The following is a 21,490-nucleotide window of genomic DNA, read 5'->3' on the forward strand; positions in this document are numbered from 1 at the left end:
CAAAAACTTCAAACTTAACTTAATTTAACATAACAAAACACAAACCATGATTATTATTAAACTAACTATTATTAATATTCAAACTACTTTTTTTTTTTTTTTTTTTTTTTTTAATCCCGCGAAGACGGCTCACGGGTAATTTCCACACCTTCATCATCTTCCTCAACAGCCTCTTCATCATCATCACCTTCACAAATCTCCTCCTCACGGTCCTCAGCACCTTCTGTAAATTGAATACTATTATCCTCTTCATTCGTACCAGACTCATTACGGTCCATCATTTCAACCTTGAGTTCGTAGCAAATCTCAAAGCATTCAGATAACAAAGCATTGAGCATACCTTGACCTTCTGGAATAGTATCACCAACCATGAACTTGCCATCAACACGCATGTCATCAATAGAGGCAAGTTTCATCTGATAGGGATAAAGTTCACGAGCAGAGGAGAGACCACCGTTACGTTGGACTTCAAGAAGACAACGACGGACAGTTGAAAGCTGATTATGAACGGGTATCAGGGCCTCAGATACAGGCTGGGAAGACTCCAGCAACTTGTAGAGAATGGCGTAACATCTCCGCAGCAGATAGAGGATGATTGCTGATGCCTTGTGGTTTTCCTTTGCAAGGGCTGCGAGTTCTGGGTCAGATGTTCTTGCCGTATCAATTTCTTCAAGAGATTTTTGGTAAGCATACAAGTCAGTTTCACGCATGGTCCAGCGATGAGTTACCAACAAATTTTCAAGTTTGGACTTGAGTTCAACCAGTTTCTTATAAAAGGGCCGCAGCTGTTCAGGCATATCATTTGAACTGCGAGCAGTGACAGCACCGGAAAACTCTTTAATTAGGTTTCTGCACTCATCCAAGAGAGAGTTAAGAACAGCTTGAGCTTCTGGGTTAACTTTACCATCACTAGCAACAAAGTTACCTTCATCATCACGCTCAGCCTCGATTTGGGCGAGTTTTGCAGAGACTGGGGTCAAGCTAGAGGCAGAGTAGCGAGGTTTTGAACCGATTGACAAGATTTCTCTACGGAGGGCGACAAGTCTGCGAAGCATATCATTGAGGCCACTATCAAAGACGGCCTTCATGGAATCTTCAACTTCCTTAAGGCTATGAGAGGCCACATCTAGTTTAGTTTTAAGGAGATGAAGGATTTCTGGGGATTCTGTTCCAGCTTCTTCTTGTTCTGCGAGAATGACCTTGATTTCATCAAGACGGGTACGGATAGGGGCCGTATCATTATCAGAGTAAACTTGAGACTCTTTAAGGTGGTCTAAAAGGGATTGAACAGCTGAGAGGGAGGCAAAAGTTGCTGGGGCTGAGCGGTTAAGGCCTGCAGTAAGGAAAGCTAAGGAGAGGAGACGGAAAACATCGTCGAGAATGATATCAACTTTATTTTGCTCATGTTGAAGGCTTGGGTCTGCACGGATAGCATTGATTGCACGAATTTGTTGGATGAGGCGTTCATGAATGGGAGCAATATCTGTAGACTTTATATAAGAAGCGCGGTTTTTTTTAAGAGCTGAAAGTTCTGAGCGGATCTGAAGAAGGGTATCTGCGATATTCTGTTCATTAGGAGGAATGATATTTGAGTTGGGCATTGTTATTGTTATTGTTATTATTATTATTATAATAAATAAATATTAAAGAATGAGGGAATATATATATATATATTGGGATTAATTAGTAAATGATTGATTAATTGGAATTTAATATATATAAAGTGGGTGTTGTGAATATATTATATATATATTTGAAATAAAATAATGGTCAAATAAAAAAAGAGGGAAAAAAAAAAAAAAAAAAAGAAAGAAAGAAAAGAAAGAAAAGAAAGAAAAGAAAAAAGAGAAAAAAGAGAAAAAAAAAAAAAAAAGGTTTTCTGGAATGCTTTAGAAAGAAAGAAAATTTTGGTAATTTTTTCTTCTTCCTTTTTGGAGAGATAATATAATAATAATAAATATACTGTGTAAGTGGTATATACTTTATAAGATTGTTATTAGTGGTGGTAGTGGTGTGTTTTAATTATTATTATTATGTCCGTATAAAATTAAATTAAATTAAAATAAAATAAAATAAAATAATAAAAATTCCCATTCCGTATTAAAAAAAAAAAAAAAAAAAAAAAAAAAAACCTCAATAATAATAAAAAAAAAAAAAAAAAAAAATAAAAAAAACAATGGGCTTTTTTTTTGGTATTCTGAAATATTCTTTTGGTATCAAAAATACTTAAACACAGTAAAGATTTTTAATTTTTTTTTTTTTTTTTTTTTTTTTTTTGATATTCCACACACACAGACACAGACACACACCCCTTTAATGACTGGTCTTTTGCGGGTTTGGCCAGCTGGTAGCAACAACAAAATAATAAATAAAAAAAAAGCCAGAAAGACCAAAAAAAAAAAAAAAAATTAGAAAACCTCCAATTGTGTCTCGATCACACAAATTCACAACAACTTTTGGAATCATTATAGAGACATTTTTAATATATTCATCATAGACTCAAAAAAAAAAAAAAAAAAAAAAAGAAAAAAAAAAATTGTTTTTAAAACAAAACTTTCTTTTATTCTTTCTTTTATTCTTTCGTTTATTCTTTTTATCCAATAATAAACTTACCATCATAAATATCATATCATCACATTCATACATCCTGGCAATAAGGACATCCTCATCCTATTTCAAATGCCTGAAAAGCCAGTGTCGCCAACGTCTCTCGACGCAATCGGCAAGGATGTTCTCCAACGTGCTAAAATCTCCAGGGTATGCTTATTCTTATGGTATAATTCTTTTCATTTTATTTAATTATTTTTTTTTTTTTTTCATTTTTGTTAAAAAAAACTTTTTTTTTTTCTAACTTTCAATTTAAACTTAACTTAACTTAGATGACCCAATCTCTCAAATCACGGCTTGCTCTGGCTACCTTGAAAACAAAACGCGGCTGGTCCGCAACAGATTCATCTTCAACAATAAACCAACAAAGTCCTTTCCAATTATCATCATCATCATCATCATCATCTTTACCTTCTTCTTCTTCTTCTTCTTCTACTTCTTTAACATCAGTAGTAGCACAAACATCTCCATCAACCCCAGAAAAAAATAACCATCATCGTATCAACTCTTTGGGGTTTACCCAACAATCTTTCAATAATAGTCAGTTGCAACAACAGCAACAGCAACAACAACAACAGCAACAACAACCTCCTATAACTACTCCATCTCCAGCTTCTCCTGCAATATACCCTCCAGTCACTACTCCAAGCTCTGCTTGCCCCCCAATTCCTGCATCAAGGTCATGTTCCAGTATCACAAAACATTCTTCATCAGCTGTAGCAGCTTATTCAACACCAGCAACAACAACAACAACAACAACAACAACAACAACAGGAACAACAATTGCATCTTCTTCATCTTCTGCTCAATCATTATGCTCTCCTCCAAGTGCTTCCACAGGAAATACTCCAATCTATTCTCCAGCTCCAACAAGACTCTCAGGGTCTGCAAGTATGCCAAATATAACCACAGGCTCATCCTCTGGCCCACATACTCAACCTTCACCCAAACGTAACTATTATGAAGCATTCCGTTTAGACCCAAATCATCCTGTCCCAATGATTCCTCCAGAACATCAAGTCCAGCATTTCCATCCACATCCACATCCACATTCACATTCACATTCACATTCACATTCACATTCACATTCACATTCACATCCGCATCCACATCACCATCATATCCAAATGCAACAACAGCAACAACAGCAACAACAATTAAGACATCAGAAAATGGCTGCAATGAAACATCTTCAAATTTATGTCCCCCCTCCATCTTCAAATAATGGTCTTTCACACTCTCCAGGAACTGCTGTTCCATTGCCTTCAGCAACTGCTCCTCCTCTTTCTGCTTCTACAACTGCTCCTTTATCAGCCTCTTTATCTGCTCCACCTCTTTCAGCTTCTGCCTCTCCAGGCGGGAGCTCTCCTGCTACCATCACTTCTATCACAAGTAGTAGTAACAACAATAAACAACGTGGGTCAACTATTTCACCTGCAAGTCCTTCTTTGGGAATGCCTGCCACACCAATTGCAGCAGCAGCAATAGCAGCAGCAGCGGCAGCAGCGGCAGCAGCGGCTTCAGCAGCAGCAACAGCAACAGCAACAGCAACCCAACAACATATGATTCAACAGCCACATCACCCAGAAACCAATCATCATCCATGGCCTACATTTGCATATGAAGACAATCGTGGATTTATTGATGGCTCAACAATCCAGCAATATGTTATTCCACCACCACCATTACCACCACCACCACCTCCTCCAGCATCTTCTTCCTCCACCTCAGCATCGTCATCATCGTCATCATCATCAACGCATCAACTCCACAACCAATCATCCAATAATTCATCACCTCTTGCTAGACATAATACTTTCCCAAGCAAATACCCAGGACCTGGTACACCTGTGTTTGCAGTGGGTGCATCTGGGGCTGTTGGTCCTGTGACTGGATCCATGGGTGAACTTGCGTTTAGTGCAGTGGGTCCCGGCCATGGCCATGTGCCTGCTCAATTTATTCCATTTGTCCCTGCGGGTACAACAGATCAACAGCAACAAGTCCAGAGTCAAGGCCAAAGTCAAGGTCAAAGTCAAGGTCAAGGTCAGCAGCAACAATTGCCGAGCCGTGTGGGGACTCCACAGAAGCGCTCAAGAACTGTTTCAGAAGGAGGAGCAGCAGCATCATATTCGTTAGCATATCAAAACAGTCAACAGAGTCAAGGACAAGGCCAACAGGGAGGACAGAATTCACAATATATGAACACTGCGCCCACGCGGTTTCTAAATACATTCCAAGTGCAGACGCAGAGCAGTTATGCGGCCAAGGCTAGGAAGGGGAAAGGAGGTCAAGGTAAAAGTCAAGGACATCAACAAGTTTCTGTTCCTGCACCTGTTCCCACGCCTGTGTCAGGTTCTTATCAACAACAGCAACAACAACAACAACAGCATGTTCCAGCTCAGGCAGAAACTCCTCCAATACAAGCCAATGCGGGCCCACAGAGCCAGGCAACACCATTACAGGCTCCTGTTCCAGTTAATGCAGCTGCACTTTCGGTTTCTGGACGCGGGTTGTCTCGGTCAGCGTCTGTAGCTGAGGGCTTGACAATTGCTCGATTTTCAAATCCAAGTATGACTGCGACTCAACAGATTCAACAGATTCAACAGATTCAACAGAGTCATCATCATCATGAGCAGCAGCAGCAGCAGCAGCAACAGCAGCAGCAGCAGCAGCAACAGCAGCAGCAGCAGCAGCAACAGCAGCAGCAGCAGCAGCAACAGCAGCAGCAGCAGCAGCAACAGCAGCAGCAGCAGCAGCAACAGCAGCAGCAGCAGCAGCAACAGCAGCAGCAGCAGCAGCAACAACAACAGCATCAAGTTTCTGTTCAAACTCCAGTCCATAACTCGGTACAAGTTCCTATCCAAGCACCGGTTCCTGTGCCTGTACAACAAGCGGCGGCAGCAGCAGCGGCAGCAGCGGCAGCAACAGGAGCTAGAGCAGTGGCAGGAGGAACAGGAGGAACAGAGGGGAAACATGGACCTCATAATATGATTGTTGGCCAACAACCTCAGCCTCAGCCACAGTCACAGTCACATGCACCATTACAAACAACAGCAAGCCAATACCATGGACAATTGCCTGGTCAAATACCTAATCATGGTGCAGTGGCAGGAGCTCCTCCACAGCCTCAACAGATACCATTGCAGCATCAGCAGCATCAGCAGCATCAGCAGCATCAGCAGCATCAGCAGCATCAGCAGCATCAGCAGCATCAGCAGCATCAGCAGCAGCAACAACAGCAACAACAGCAGCTGCTGCAACAACAGCATGCGACTCATGGAATTCCCATTAACGTTGGTATACCCGGTTATCCTGCGCATATTCAGGGGCCTCATTTTGGTTACATGGCTACTACAATACCCCAATTACAGCAACATTATTTTCAGCAACAGCTTCAGCAACAGCAGCAACAGCAGCAGCAACAGCAGCAGCAACAGCAGCAGCAACAGCAGCAGCAACAGCAGCAGCAACAGCAGCAGCAACAGCAACAGCAACAGCAGCAGCAACAGCAGCAGCAACAACAACAACTACCTGCGCATGGTCCAATTCCTTCAGGAGTATCATTGCAACAGCAGCAGCTTCAGTTACAGATCCAACATCATATGGAGCAGCAGATGCAACAGCTGAGCAGTTCTGCAGCTGCACGGGGGTTAGGGCCTGCGGAAATACAGATGCAAATGCAACAGATGGCAGCAGCAGCAGCAGCAGCTGCAATTGCAGTTACAGGGCCTGGGCCTGGGCCTGGACCTAGGGGTTTAGAAGGATCAGATCAGCAACAACAACAGCAGCAGCAGCAGCAGCAGCAGCTACAAGGGCCAAAGAGTAACACTACAGGCTATGTGCCAATGCAAGTACCAATACCTCAACATGCAATGGGAGGAAATGGTAATGGGCCGTACATGTACTTTAATGGTGGTGAGCGAAATGAAGGGATGGTTATCTCTACACAACAGCAACAACAGCAACAACAGCAACAACAGCATCATCATAATCATAGGCCACGACCAAGTATTTCTATTAGTGGAGGTGTACGTGTGACAGTTGGGGGGACTGCCGAGGCGGCAGCAGCAGCGGCGGCAGCAGCAGCATTAGCGGTAAGGGTTGGGGCGTCTATGGAAGATGAAGAGGATGAAGAAGAAGTGAAAAAAGAGAGAAGAGAAGTAGATGATAAGAAATTACTTCAAGAAGGAAATGATGGATCTCAGAATAGTATGGGGATTGAAGATGTTGATATGGAAAGCAATGGTGATGATGATGATGATGAGAAGAAAAAGAAGAAGGAGGATGATGAGGGGGATAAGGAAGATAAGCAGCAATTGGAGCAATCTATGGCTGATCCTGGGACTCCACCTGGTCAGGTACCGAGAAGTATTGTTGATGTTGTTGAGCCCAAGACTCCTCCAAGGGGAGGAACAGCCAGTCCTGAAAGAATGAATGTGAGTATGGATGATGTGGAAGGTAATAATGGTGAAAGGCATGGTGAGATAATTTCTGGGTTAGTTCCACAACCATTAGTTGACCGATTACAGACCCCATTTAGGGTTGCATCTACTGATGTTATCAAAGCTGGTACGAGTTGTAGGAGGGAAAGTGAAGTTGAATTGGATGGGATTGGAGGAGATGGGATAGAATCAAGTACTCCCAAGGCTCAAAAGATTAATGGAAATGAAGGTGGAGAGAGTGATGGGGGTAAAGATGATGGGAATGAGAATGATCAAGGTGCTATGGATGGAACAGTTGGTCGAGACAGTTTAGGAAAGAAGTCAAATACAACTGCAACTGCAACTGCAGCAACGGTGACGTTGTCAACAGCAGATGCATCTACAACAGCAGCTGCTACTTCAATGACAGAAACGACTAAAACAACGGCAACAGAAACGACTAAAACAACAGCAACAACAACAACAACAACAACAATGGCTACAAGTTCTACGACAGCAGCAGCAGCAGATTTGCTCATGTTTTTGGCGACATCTCCTTCAGGTCCTGTACGGTCTTCTCATCACAACAGTCAGAATGGTCAAGGGCAACAACAACATCCTGCAACACCTTCTCAGTCATTTAATTTGCACGAGTATTTGAACTTGTTTACACCATCACCTGCACGAGCTTCTACAAGCGGTGGTTTTGGTGGTGGTGGCAGCAGTAGCAGCAACAGCAACAACAGCAACAACTACTATGGTAGTGGGATCCCTGGTAGTGTTGGACCCAAGAGTAGTAGTAGCAGTGGCAGTGGCAGTGGCAGTGGCAGTGGCAGTGGCAGTAAGCCGAAGAAACTAGGAGAAGGATCATTTTCGTCATCATCAACTGCAGGTTTGATCACAACTCCAAGGTTACCGTTACCTTTAGGAGGAGGACTTGGAGGGTTTGGTGGGCTTTTCCCACCACCTTCTGCTGGAGGATCAGGATCAGGATCATCAAGGTCTAGGTTTGGAGGGTTTAGTAATGGAATGGATTCAAGTAATGTATTTGGATCTCCTCATCGGACACTATTACTTCCACCAGATGATTTTATGGCTGCTATTTCACAATCACCAATCTATAAAAGTTTATCTGGTCGAAGAACACCTAAGGGACGAGGTCTTGGCTCATCTCAGAGTGGGGTTTTATTACGCAGATTAAGCGATGCGTCTAATAATGGTAATGGTAGTGGTAATGGTAGTGGTGATTCTACGCCAATTATTGGGGGGAGTAACAGTGGGTCAAATGGATCTACTGGATCTAATGGATCTAATGGAGGAAATGGAGGAAATGGAACAAGTACAGCATCTCAATTGTTACCTCCTGCAGGAGTGACGATGTTATCTTCACGAAACAAAAATGCAGGAGTGTTACATAGTGCCTTTACTGTACAGTCAACACGTCGACGACACCACCACCACCACCACCACCACCACAATCAACATCAACACCAACAGCATCATGGCAATAGCAGGAGTGCAGGGGGTCCTGGGTTAGGGTCACCTACACGCAGCCGCAGTCGCAGCCGCACACGTGCAGCCGTATCTCTGCGTCATCATCATTCTTCATTATCTCGTTCACAATCTCCAACATTGTCACCATCTTCGTTATCATCTTCGTCATCATCATCTTCTTCTTCTTCTTCTTCTTCGTCACCTTCGTTATCTGAAGAAGAATTAGGGGTTCCTCCTAGAGGCCGTATTTCTCGGGTAGGGTTAAGTTCAGATTCTGAGAATGAAAATGAAAATGAAAATGAAAATGAAAATGAAAATGAAAATGAAAATGAAAATGAAAATGAAAATGATGATGGATTGGGAGATCGGTCCATGGGGAGTAGGAGTAGGAGTAGGAGTAGGAGTAGGAGTAGTAGTAATAGTAGTACAGGGACTGCAGCAGCATTAGAACTTGGAGGATCAGGATTAGAATTAGAAGAAGGAAGAAATCATGGTGGTAGTGTTGGGATGGGTCTTGGAGTGGTTGGAGTTGGTCTTGGTCTTGGAGTTGAAGATGCTCGTGTTCCATTACCATTGTTTGAGTTTGGAGATGGTAGTGGTGATAATAATAATAATAACAATAACAATAATAATAATAATAATAATAATAGTAATGGAGACACTGAAAGACGACATAGTTATGGGTCTTCTTTTGGGAGTGGTGCAGGTGCAACACCGGTACTTATAGGTGATCATGGTGGTAGTGGTAGTGGTGGTAGTCCGGTAACAAGTGAGAGTACTAGTGGAGGTGTTTTTGGTGAGTGATTCATTTATTATAATAATTAGTTCATGAGTTGGTCGGTACCGGGTTTTTCTATTTTTTCTATTTTTTTTTTTATATATATATATATATACAATTTTTTTTTTTTTTTTTTTCAGGGGGTTAGAAGAAGTTCCGGAGAGTTATAAATAGAAGCAAATGTTTATTTATTTATTTTTGTTACATTACATTACATTACAATATATATTATTATTTATTTATAGAAACGCGTTTTTTGTTTTTTTTTTATGTAGTATATATATATATATATATATATATATATATATATCACGACATTTTATTTATTTAAGTGAACGCGTATTTATTTGTATTGTTGTTATGGACAACAAAATAAATAAATAAAAATAACAAAAAGGGCGCGTGTTTTAAGTCACGTTTTGATTGGTTAGTCTATTATTAAAAAATAAATTCTAGAAGAAGAAAAAAAAAATAAAATAAAAAAAAATAAAAAAAAAAAAAAATAAAAAAATTGTTTGCGTGTTTTTTTATTTTTTTCAACATCATATAATTATATCTCCATCTATTCTATTCTATTCTATTTTATCTACTATATTTTATTATCTCTACTCCTACATTTTTATTATTTTTATATTTAACAAAAATCACTTCCAACTTAACCCCTGGTTTCCCTCAAATCCAAATTTATTTTTATTTTTATTTTTTTATTTTATTTTTTTATTTTTTTGGGATACTCGCATATTTTTTTTATTTTTATTATTTACAAATATTTTAAAAATAAATAAAAAATAAATAAAAAATTCTCTCTCTCCTTTTTTTTATTTTTTTTTTTTTATTCTGCCTGCCTGCCTGCCTGCCTGCCTGCCTGCCAGTTTTTTTTTTTTTTTTTTTTTTTTTTTTCCTTTCCTTCCTTGGCTGCCTTTCCTTCCTCCCCCCCCCCCCCCCTCCCTTTTGAAACTTTTTTTGTTTGTTTGTTTGTTTGTTTGACTGAAATAAAAAAAAAAAAAATTTTATTTTTTTTTTTTTTTTCCCTCACAAAACTTTTTTTTTTTTTTTTTTTTTTTTTTTTTTTACTGTTTAATAAACATTTTTTTTTTTTTTTTTTTTTTTGAAAATTTCATTCATTCTTTTTCATTTACAAACTAAAACTAAACCTCCTAAAAAATAAAAAAAAAAAACTAAAAACAAAAATTATCACCAACTTTTTTTTTTTTTTTTTTTTTTTTTTTCTTTAAATTAATTTCATTAAATAAATAAAAAATTTATTTAGATTTTATATTTATTTATATATATATATATATATCTATTTTACAAAAAAAAAAAAAAAATGATTAATCTGGTCGACCCACCAGCTCCAAATCTCTTTGTCCTGGGAAACCAGTCAGAAGACTCAGTTCCAGCAAATAATAATAATAATAACAACAATAACGACACATTCAGACTTTTCTTATCACAACGGAAAGATCTTTCTCTTATTCATAATAATAATATTAATAACAATAATCATCTAATAGACCATTCACATCAAATGATTATCACTCATAATAAAATTAATACATCATCATCATCATTATCATTATCATTATCATCATCATATAGAATTCAACAACAACAACAACAACAACAACAACAACAACAACCTACTAAACAATACAATAACAAACATTCCTTCTTTACATCTCTATCAAAAGCTGCAACTCCTTTACTTTTACTTCTTGCTACAATCACACCAGCCTCTGCTTTCGACTATCAATATACTGGTTGTTATTCTTCACTTTCAGGTTATTCTTCTCAAGGTACAAACATTTATCAAGCTTCACTTTCATGCTCAACATCTTGTTCAGGTTATACTTATTTTGCCCTTTCTGATGGAAATGAATGTTTATGTGGTAACTCTGTACCTTCTGGGTCTGAAGGAACTTGTGATTCTACTTGTGTAGGTTATCCAAGTGAACCTTGTGGTGGTTCTTCATCTTTCACAGTTTATAAATTGGTTTCAGATAACAGTGGTTCCGGTGCTGTTACTGTTGGTTCTGTTCCATCAAACTCAGATTCAAGTGATTCATCATCATCATCATCTTCTTCTTCTTCTTCTTCTTCTTCTTCGTCTTCGTCTTCTTCTGCTTCCTCATCATCTTCTTCTTCGTCTTCTTCTTCGTCTTCATCATCTTCTTCCGAACTATCTATTGTCTCAACATCCTCTTCTTCAGAAACACTCTCAACAACCCCTTCCAGCACCTCCAGTCTTGATTCCAGCACAGGTACGTCTGCCTCTTCTATTCTTCCATATTCTACTACTTCATTCGCATCTTTTTCTTCTTCTTCTTCTTCTTCTTCTTCTTTTTTGCTGTCTGAATCGTCTATTTTGACTACGTCAACAGCTGTAGCATTTTCCTCATCTACTTTAGACCCCCCTACTTCATCTACTAACACTATAGCAGCCACAACTTCCCAAAAGGTTACATCTTCATCATCCCCCCTTACCTCCTCCTCTGCACAAACATCCTCAATCTCCCCTGTTGTTTCTATCCAACCAACAACTATTATCTCAGTCATTAATGGCCAGTCTACAGTTATTGTCACCGTCAGTCCTTCTGAAACCCCTCACCAAACTTCAGACTCTGCTGAAGCTTCTTCTTCTTCTTCTTCTTCCTCTTCATCTCCAGCTGAAGCTTCTGCTTCTACTACACCCACCCACTCAAAATCCAGCGGCATTTCCGGCGGTGCCATTGCAGGTATTGTCATTGGTGTTGTTTGTGGTGTGATTATTGTGCTTGCTGGCTTCTTCATTATGCGTCGTCGTTCTAAACGCTTTGACGGTGATGGCCTGTCACGTGGAGCGTCTACTCGTCTTCGTGCAGACCCCTATGCTACTCCATCACTTAAGTCATCTCAATCGTTTATCGGCGCTGGCGCCAACAATGGACCTAATGGTGGTGGTGGAGGAGGAGGAAACGGAGCTGGTAATCGTCGGTACCCTGCAGTGGGAGGTTCTCCAGCATCTGATCCATTTACTACGCGTATTATGGATGATAAACTTGCATTTACGCCTGGTCCTACAGCTAATGCTGTGGATGATTTTATGGCAGTTGACCAACGTTTGAATCCAGTCATGTTGGGAGACCGACGGTTTTCTGAGGGATCACTTGCAGATGATAGAGATTACAGTCGTAAGATTCTACGAGTTGCTAATCCTTAAGAAGAAGTTTAAGAATTAAAGAATTTAAAAATTTACAAAATTTAAGAATTTAAGAAGTTTTTTTTTTTTTTTTTTTTTTTTTTATTAACAAAGACAATTTGTAATAACGAAAAAAAAAAAAAAAATTAAAAAAATTTAAAAAAATTTAAAAAAATTTAAAAAAATTTAAAAATTAATAAAATGTAATTAAAAAAAAAGATGTAATACAATAATTGTTTGATTAAAAAAAATTTTTTTTGATTTATTTTATTTAACAGTAACTATGGTTTTATTAACATGATATAGTTAAATAATTATGTTAAAAAAATTAAAATTAAAAAACTGATGAGAATTTTCACATGTTTTTTTTTTTGTTAATATTATATTATTTTATTTTATTTTTTTTGCTGTCCTTAAAAAAAAAAAAAAAAAAAAAAAAAGCAACCAAACAAAAATCTTCTTTTTTATTTTTTTTTTCCCCCTCCTTTTTTTTTTTTTTTTCTTTCTCATTCACTGCCACCATTTTCTTTCTTTCTTTCTTTCTTTCTTTCTTTCTTTCTTTCTCTCTTTTTTTAATCTATCCATTTATTCTTTTCAAATTTAAATCAATTGAGAAGAATTTTTTATTCATCTTTTCATCATCATCTTTTTTTTTTAATTAATTAATTAATACAATTTCAAATGTCTACTACTCCACCATTACCTCCAGTTTCAGGTGATATACCTACTCGTCAACTGCAACAACAATCTTCTGCAATTGCAGATTCAGACGATGAAGATATTGTTAACAACAACAACAATACCAATACCAATACTAATACTAATATTAATACCAATCAAAACAAGAATGAAACACAATCATCATCATTATTACAACAACAACATCACAAATTAAGTCCAGAAGAACAAGCAGCTGCAGATGATGCCCGTATAGCAGCTCTCGACCAACAATTGCATGACCAACAACTCCGTGAAAGACCACGTACACGCCGGCGATCAAGTTTTTTCTCTCCATCACCAGCACCTCCATCTCCTAATGCTCGTGAAATTAAAGCATTTACTGATGATTCTCGTCATTTTTCTATGATTAGACAATTACATATGGCAGATTATATTACACTTATGAATGCATGCTGTGGATTTATGTCTATAGTATCTTTATTGGCCCATTTAACAAGTGAAAAGGGATTAGCAAGTGGGAATAATTATTATTTAAATCGTGCAATGTTATTGGTACCTCTTGGATTATTTTTTGATTTCCTTGATGGACGTGTTGCTCGCTGGCGACATAAAGCATCTCTTATGGGACAAGAACTTGATTCACTTGCTGATCTTGTATCTTTTGGTGTGGCTCCTGCTTCTATTGCTTATACAATTGGGTTCCGTACTACTCTTGATACAGCTGCTTTGGCTATTTTCGTTTTATGTGGACTTACACGTTTAGCTAGATTTAATGTTACGGTGGCAAATATCCCCAAGGATGCAAAAACTGGGAAATCAAAATATTTTGAAGGAACTCCAATCCCAACTACCCTTGTATTGGTGGCTATCATGTATTATTTTGTGGCAACTGGTAAAACTGGCCATACAAATATTCCAGGAGGCGTTTTGTGGGATGGCCACTGGGCTCAAGTCCACCCGCTGGTTGGCTTATTTTTGATTTCCGGCTCAGCCATGATTTCAAAGTCCCTCAAAGTCCCCAAGATTTAAAATATTTAAAATATTTAAGCTTATATATAGCTTATAAGCCTCTTCTTGGAGAATTTCCTTTTTTTTTTTTTTTTTTTTTTTTTTTTTTTTTTTTGATAAACAAGAAGAAGAAGAATAAAAAAAAAAATTTTTAAATATAAAAACTTGAATAATTATAAATAAATATATATATTTTTTTAACATGTACAAAAAAAAAAAAATACAATTAAATCAAATCAAATTACATTTACTACATCATCCTTCCCCCACCTCCTTTATAGTTTCAGCCTCACTTGATTATCATCATCATAATCATCATAATCATCATAATCATCATAATTATCATAATTATCACCACCCAGATCGGCCCTGGTACCCGCCAGGCCCGGGATATGCCGTGTTAGTACTATACATATCGGCCTCACTATGGCCTCCTGGTGCTCGCGGCAGCCTTGCTGAAGGGAACCCTTGTGATGGCATGATGGAAGTTAATGCTGTAGCTGAGTTAGTTGAAACCCTTGAATCTATTGGGTAAACACTATTATTAGTTTGTTGTGGTCGAATTAAATTTGATGATGAACCTTGGGCCATTGCAGGCCCATTATCATAAAATGAGTCTTCATCATAATACCCTCGAGCTATTGATCCATCTTCGTGAATCGTACTGCTCCCACTACCACCACTACCACTACCACCACCACTACCACCACCACTACCACTACCACCACCATTGTAACTTCCAGTCCCTCTCATCAAATCCTCCCCAGTAAGCATAGATTCTGGTTTGACACCTGAAAGTGATGTCATGACAGAAAGTGTGTTTGGGTACCCGTCACGAGCAGTTGCACCGAGAGCATCAAGTTCAGTAACTGGTTTCTTTTCACCCTCTGGATCAGGAATGAATGACTCACGGTCATCACGCATGGGTTCATATCTATTTTCTGGATTGCGAGAGAAAATTGCCCACATACATGATACTATAATGAGTACCACTAAAACTAATGAAAAGGCAGCATTAAGGACAAAGAAAATCACAGCCATGATACTGCTAACATAGGCAGGCTGGCCAAAAAGATTTGAAAAAAATAAAAAGAAAAGAGCATTGATCATGCTTACTGCAGCAATTGCAATGTTAAACCCATTGGTAGGTTTATCCATATAAGGCTTAACCCATGCCACATAAATCAAATAAAATAGTTCAATCAAAAACACACAAATACCTTGGACTTTTCCTGATCCTTGGGCAAATGCAATAAATGCACCCTTGATGAAGACGTGGATCAGCATTGGTGTGATAAAATAATAAGCTGACGCGCGGAAGTTGACGTAGAGTACACCCCAACGATTGAGCATGTGCACGTCGCTGAATAATAAATATGCTGGGTTCTTGTGTGTTTGCATAGACCTCCGGGCTGTGCTTATAGTTTTGTAAGCTCCAAAGGCTAGCAGCGCAACCACAGTCAAGTAGGTAAATACAGCCAGCACAACAGTAGCCACTGACTCGTGCTGAGTAAATTCCCAGAGACATAGCACAGTCAAAGAGGGGAAAGCCATAAAGAATACACGTAAAAGTACACCCTTAAAAATGGACTTCCATTCTTTACGGAAATCACCCACACGGCCACGATGGATAAGATTTGTTTTAGCCAACATCTCTGTAAGGGTTTTAATAAAAAGCAAAATAATCATAGCGAAAACTAAAAAGATGAGGAAAAAGGTTATACCTGTGACAAACACAGAAGTGATTTCAATATTGGCAAGAAATGCCACACGCTGCATTCCGCGTAAAACAAGCACAGTGGACGAGTAATCGTCAAGTTTTTCATCAGTGGTTTCTGTAGAAGTTTCATCATCGCGGACAAAAAGCCACGGGTCATCTAGCAATGAAGGTAATTGTAAAAAGTATGCCACATCTCTTGGAATAAAAGCTGACTTGGCGGCCAAGACAAAGGGCCGAACAGTTGGATTGTCGAGGGTAGAATAAATCTGGGTAGCATATTCATAAATAGCTCTTTTTTGGATTGAAAGGTTCATCAAATCGGCGTTCGGGAGAATACTCGTGACCGTACCACCTGTTGCTTGAATGTACCAGTTCATAATGTCTTGGATAAAGGGGAGTGAAATGAGTCCCACGGTCCACATAAAGTTTTGTGACCAAGCAGCTGCAATGTGTGGACAACGTTCAACAGCCATCATGGCGATGATGGCTACACCTTGAAAATAAATAAAAAGTGACACGATATTGGAGGAGATGTGTGCTGAGGATGAAAGTGATCCTCGCAGCCAAACGACACCAGCCAGCAAAAATCCAACAATGGTGACAATGGCAAGTGCCCAGGAGGCGTAGGGGGTTTGAACAGTTTTATCATTTGTGAGAGTTGCTTCGACACAGGCTACAGCACTTGAGTCTGTTGTACCATTAGGGTAAACAAGGACTTGGACTATACCATCCAAGTCTGGGATAGTATAAGTAACACCTGGGATTTGGTTTACAATATCACTATCGATAGTATAAGTGCCCTTTAGGTTATCTAAATGTCCTGGTGAGATTGGGCAGAGTTGGGAGGTATCAGATCCAAGGTTACAAAAATTGATTGTTTGTGTGATTACAGAGATACCATAAGCAATGACGACGATTTTGGCAACAAAGTATCCATCGAGGGTAGTGACTGCGTTAAGATCAAAAGTGACAGTTTTATTATTTGGAGTAAAAGTGACGTCGAACTTGCTTGCGGAGAACTGGGAGTTATCCATACATGTGAGTAAGGCACTAGATCTAAGAATGCGTTCTGCTAATGCTGGTAAGATTAGTGAGGAAGAGAATATCAGTGCCAGGAAAAGTTTATGTATTCGAAGCATTTTATGCTTTGTATATATATATAATACTGAGTATAACTAATATATACTGATGAACAAACAACTAAGGAAGTTGTTGTTAATATAAATAATTATTGTTATTATTATTATTAATAGTAGTTATATAGAAATAAAAAAAAAAAATTTTTTTTTTTTAAAGATTTCTTTCTCTTTTTTTTTTTTTGTTATTTCTTTATTGCCAGGTGGTTGAAGAAGAATTGAAATTTTTAAAATTGAAATTGAAATTGAAAAAAAAAAAAATATATATATATATATAAAAATATCAAAAAGGGATGAACTTGGCTGGTTTGGATAAAAAAAAAAAAAATAAAAGGTTGCGGAGGTGCTAAAAATGGAAGTTTATTGAAAAAGAGAAAGACGTTGTTGCGGTGGCAATAGGCGCGTGTTGTGGTAGGTTAAAAAAAAAAAAAATTTGAGGGGGGAAGAAGAGAAAAAGGGAGGTATGTGCGGCTGGGTCACGTGATATCAACAATATCAATTAATTAACTGATTATAATCAGGTATAGATTTATATATATAAAGTAAATTTAAATTTAAATTTAAAATTGAAATAGAAATTGAAATTGAAATTTTATTAAAAAAATTAGGAAAAACTTGATTATATTTATATTTATATATATATATAAATACATAAATAAATAAATAAATAAAGATTTCAGCCACCATTAGATTATAATTTATATTTAGATATATTTATATATATTTATTATACTCAAGTGGCAGTGTGTACCACGCAGTTGTGTGTGACGTCGTCTAAGAACAAAAAAAAAAAAAAAAATAAAAAAGCCCAGGAAATAAAAAAAAAAAAAAAAAAAAAAAACAAAAAATTTTGCTTGCTACGTGCTTATTTTTAATTTTTAATTTTTAATTTTAATTTTTAATTTTTAATTTTGAAATATATATATTTTTTTTTCTAGGCAAAGATAAAAATAAATACAAGCACAGCCTCAATTTTAGTATTCCAAGTCTTAAGTTTCAAGTAATATTAATATATATATAATTGATCAAAGTTAAAAAAATAAAATATAATAATACAAATTCATAGTTAACTTAAAATTTATTTATCTTATCTAAAACTAAACTTGGGTTTAAAATAATTAGTTTCTTATTTATATATAACCAACTGCATTAAACAATCAAATAATAAAATATACATATATATATATATATATATATATATATATATATAATATAAAACTTTTTTCTTATTTGACTTGTTATAAAACATTTACTATGGATGTTTTTTTTTTTTTTTTTTTCATCTCATCTCATCTCATTTCATTTCATCTCTTTTATTTTTTTTTTCTTAAATATAAAAGTAATCACCAGCACGAGTAACTCTCATACCACCTAGTTATCTTTGAATATACATATATATATATATATATAAACCTCCCTTAATCTTCTTCTCAAATCACCAACTATAATTCTAAAAAAGAAAAAAAATGCAAAAACTAATCATCGATACAGATCCAGGTGTAAGCAAACATTCAAAAGTCTTCTATTTTTAATCTTAACTAATTTTCCTTTTCTTCTTCTTTTTTTTTTTTTTTTTTTTTTTTTCCTTTTTTATTATTTCCCATTAGGTCGATGACGTCCTAGCTCTTACTCTCGCTCTTCTTTCTTCAAACACTGACTTAGCCCTCATCTCACTTTGTTTCGGTAACTGTAATACTGAAAACTCACTCCGTAATGTTCTTACCCTAATGCATGTTCTACAACTTGAAGAATCTCATAGAAATACTAAAATACTCCATTCAAAACCTAAAATAGCAATTGGCCTCGAAACTGCCCTGGATGGAACTCAACTCGATGCAACTGACTTTCATGGTCAAGATGGCTTGGGGAACGTTCACAACACTGCCCCACATTTCTCTGCTCCTACACACTGGATTAATCAATTTAATCAAGACTCTGATATGAACTTATCCTCCTCCTCCTCTTCACTACCCTTTGTGGCTTCCAAAACCCCATCTTATCTTGAAATAATCAATATCCTTCGTACAGAACCAGAAAACACAGTCACCATAGTCGCCATAGGACCCCTAATGAATCTTGCAAAAGCCGCAGAAATTGATCCATATGTATTTTCACGCGCTAAATCAGTCGTTTCTATGGGAGGTGCTCTTCGTGTTCCTGGAAATGTAACCCCTTACTCTGAATTTAACGTTTTCTCTGACCCTTTGGCCGCTTCACGTGTATATAATCTAACCGGCACTCTAGATAGATCTCCTCAAAATAAGTCACTTCCAATAACCCTCGATATTCTGCCACTTGATCTTACAGAAAAACACAAAATGTTTGCTCAAGATTTCGACAAAGTCCAAGAGTTTCATTCAACTAATCCCTCTCCACTTTTTCAATGGGCAAGTATCTGGCTCAAACAAACTTTCAATACTTACAAACACATTTCTGGGCTTGACGATTCTCCACAACACTTGGCCACACTCGGAATTCAAATGCATGATCCATTGGCTGTCCACTATGCGTTGACTAGCCATCTAATTGTTGACAACAACAATGTAGTAACAGGGCTATGGCGCGTACATAAAAATAAAGACGTTCGCATCGAGACAAATGGGACCTGGACGCGCGGAATGACGGTCGAGGATAGGCGCGGGAAGCCTAAACGTAAGGACCCGACACATAATGATTATGACGAGTGGTTGACAGAGGGCCATGGCAACAATATTGGTGTGGTTGGGGAGTACTTGGGCATACGCAACTTTGGACAAGATGTTTTGAGTATCATGTTTGGGCTTCCTGATAATTTTTTTTAAAAAAAAAGATAATAGTTGCAAATTGCATTTGACTATATAAATCTATATAGAGGGAACAATGTTCTATATTGGGAGTTGTATAATAGAAATTATGTATAATATATATATATATATATAAACGGCACAGTCTATTTGGTACAATCGTAGGTTGAATATACTTTGGATAGACTAATCGCAACAACCAACATGAAGACGGCCACGCAGAGAGAGACCAGTGTTAAAATGGCTAGGAAAAACAGAGACGTGAAGAAGAAAAACATTGTAAAAAAAAAAGAGAGATGATTGATGGATAAAGAAACAAGCCATTATTACTATTAGACATTTATATATTCATTTTATTATTTTTTATTTTCATTTCGAGTATTTCCTCTCCTAGACTAAATTTTTAACATTTTTTTTTCTTTCTTTACTCACATCTTCCTACACTACTAATACTAATACTATTACTACTACTACTACACTACCAAAGTCACCTTAAGCCGCCAGAGCTGCATGGCTGGGACATTCTGAAGAAATGTGACCAGTCTGCTTGCACGAATAACACACCTTTCCTGGAGCCTCATTACAGTCTCTGCTCAAATGGCCCATCTCACCACAATTGTAACACTTTTGGCCATTAGTGCAGTCCCGGCTAAAGTGTCCATACTGACCGCACGAATAACACGACATAGTCTTATGCGAAGGAGGAGAAGAAGAAGAAGAGGAAGAAGAAGGAGAAGCTCCATTGGATATCGCCTTGCGTGGAGACTTGCAGAACCGCGAAATGTGGCCAGGCTTGCCGCACTTGTAGCATGCACCATTAGCACCAGCTGCAGGACCCTTAGGAATTGAGTGGGCCTCAGGTCCAGAAGGTGGAGGAACCACAGTTGCCGATGAAGATCCTGGGGTCGAGCCCTGAGCCGTTGACACTGCGCTAGCAAGTGTGGATGCAGAGCCTGATGTAGATGGCCCAGATTCAGAGTTAGATGCCAGGTGAGCTGAGGCCGAGGCTGGAGCTGATTGTGAGCTAGAGGTAGTTGAAGAAGACGACTGTTCTGTAGCTGTGGAAGCGGTATTCTCCTCGCGCTTCTCCGACACTAGCTGCTCAGCGTGCTGAGTGACAGGCTTATTGGAAGTACTCTGGCATGACCGGAACAGATGGCCCGACTGGCCACAGTTGTAGCAAATCTTTTCACGCAATGGCTCTTCACATTGCTTGCTCAGATGACCGTAATCTAGATTTGTTAGTTTGATTTTAACGTCAAGAATTCAATTAAATTGAAAAAAAAAAAAAAAAATTATACATACTACCACAGTTGTAGCACACGGGGTTACCAGACTTGGGACAAGATCGCGCCTGATGGCCAAACAAGCCGCCTATACAGAGTTAGTTATTAAATTTTAAATAAAAGGTCCGTGGCTCTTATAAAAAAAAAAAAAATTAAAAAAATATACTTACACACGTAGCAGGTGCGCTTGAGGCTGGGGTAACCGGAACGAGTATGTGATTGTTGTGGCTGTTGTTGCTGCTGTTGTTGCTGCTGCTGTTGCTGATGGAACTGCTGTTGCTGCTGTGGTGGCTGGACAGGTGCGGTAGACCCGTACGTTTGTTGTGGCGGAACACCAGTGACTTGAGAGCCATTCTGTTGTGCAAGACTAGGAGTCTGCTGGTAGCTGATCATTGTTT

The 21,490-nt window shown here is 37.9% G+C and overlaps 7 protein-coding genes across 7 annotated transcripts; 4 read left to right on the forward strand and 3 right to left on the reverse strand.

The window, feature by feature from the left end:
• Positions 1–110: 110 nt before the first annotated feature.
• SAPINGB_P006248 (uncharacterized protein) lies at positions 111–1,601 on the reverse strand (the record flags this gene model as incomplete). The annotated part of the gene is made up of 1 exon (XM_032000959.1): positions 111–1,601. One exon carries the CDS (start codon positions 1,599–1,601, stop codon positions 111–113), a length of 1,491 nt encoding a protein of 496 aa, XP_031856850.1.
• Positions 1,602–2,679: 1,078 nt separating this feature from the next.
• On the forward strand, positions 2,680–9,326 carry SAPINGB_P006249 (uncharacterized protein; the record flags this gene model as incomplete). Its single annotated transcript, XM_032000960.1, has 2 exons — positions 2,680–2,757; positions 2,880–9,326. The coding sequence occupies 2 exons, from the start codon at positions 2,680–2,682 to the stop codon at positions 9,324–9,326; spliced, it is 6,525 nt and encodes a 2,174-aa protein (XP_031856851.1).
• A 1,502-nt stretch (positions 9,327–10,828) lies between these two features.
• On the forward strand, positions 10,829–12,499 carry SAPINGB_P006250 (uncharacterized protein; the record flags this gene model as incomplete). The annotated part of the gene is made up of 1 exon (XM_032000961.1): positions 10,829–12,499. The coding sequence occupies one exon, from the start codon at positions 10,829–10,831 to the stop codon at positions 12,497–12,499; it is 1,671 nt and encodes a 556-aa protein (XP_031856852.1).
• Positions 12,500–13,159: 660 nt separating this feature from the next.
• Positions 13,160–14,188, forward strand: SAPINGB_P006251 (uncharacterized protein; the record flags this gene model as incomplete). Its single annotated transcript, XM_032000962.1, has 1 exon — positions 13,160–14,188. One exon carries the CDS (start codon positions 13,160–13,162, stop codon positions 14,186–14,188), a length of 1,029 nt encoding a protein of 342 aa, XP_031856853.1.
• Positions 14,189–14,518: 330 nt separating this feature from the next.
• SAPINGB_P006252 (uncharacterized protein) lies at positions 14,519–17,026 on the reverse strand (the record flags this gene model as incomplete). The annotated part of the gene is made up of 1 exon (XM_032000963.1): positions 14,519–17,026. The coding sequence occupies one exon, from the start codon at positions 17,024–17,026 to the stop codon at positions 14,519–14,521; it is 2,508 nt and encodes an 835-aa protein (XP_031856854.1).
• Positions 17,027–18,489: 1,463 nt separating this feature from the next.
• Positions 18,490–19,824, forward strand: SAPINGB_P006253 (uncharacterized protein; the record flags this gene model as incomplete). The annotated part of the gene is made up of 2 exons (XM_032000964.1): positions 18,490–18,522; positions 18,631–19,824. 2 exons carry the CDS (start codon positions 18,490–18,492, stop codon positions 19,822–19,824), a joined length of 1,227 nt encoding a protein of 408 aa, XP_031856855.1.
• A 474-nt stretch (positions 19,825–20,298) lies between these two features.
• SAPINGB_P006254 (uncharacterized protein) lies at positions 20,299–21,485 on the reverse strand (the record flags this gene model as incomplete). The annotated part of the gene is made up of 3 exons (XM_032000965.1): positions 20,299–21,038; positions 21,112–21,180; positions 21,263–21,485. The coding sequence occupies 3 exons, from the start codon at positions 21,483–21,485 to the stop codon at positions 20,299–20,301; spliced, it is 1,032 nt and encodes a 343-aa protein (XP_031856856.1).
• Between the last annotated feature and the right edge of the window lie 5 nt (positions 21,486–21,490).

The sequence above is a fragment of the Magnusiomyces paraingens genome (assembly GCF_902498895.1).
Source record: "Magnusiomyces paraingens strain CBS 517.90 genome assembly, contig: contig5, whole genome shotgun sequence".
Taxonomy (NCBI): domain Eukaryota; kingdom Fungi; phylum Ascomycota; class Dipodascomycetes; order Dipodascales; family Dipodascaceae; genus Magnusiomyces; species Magnusiomyces paraingens.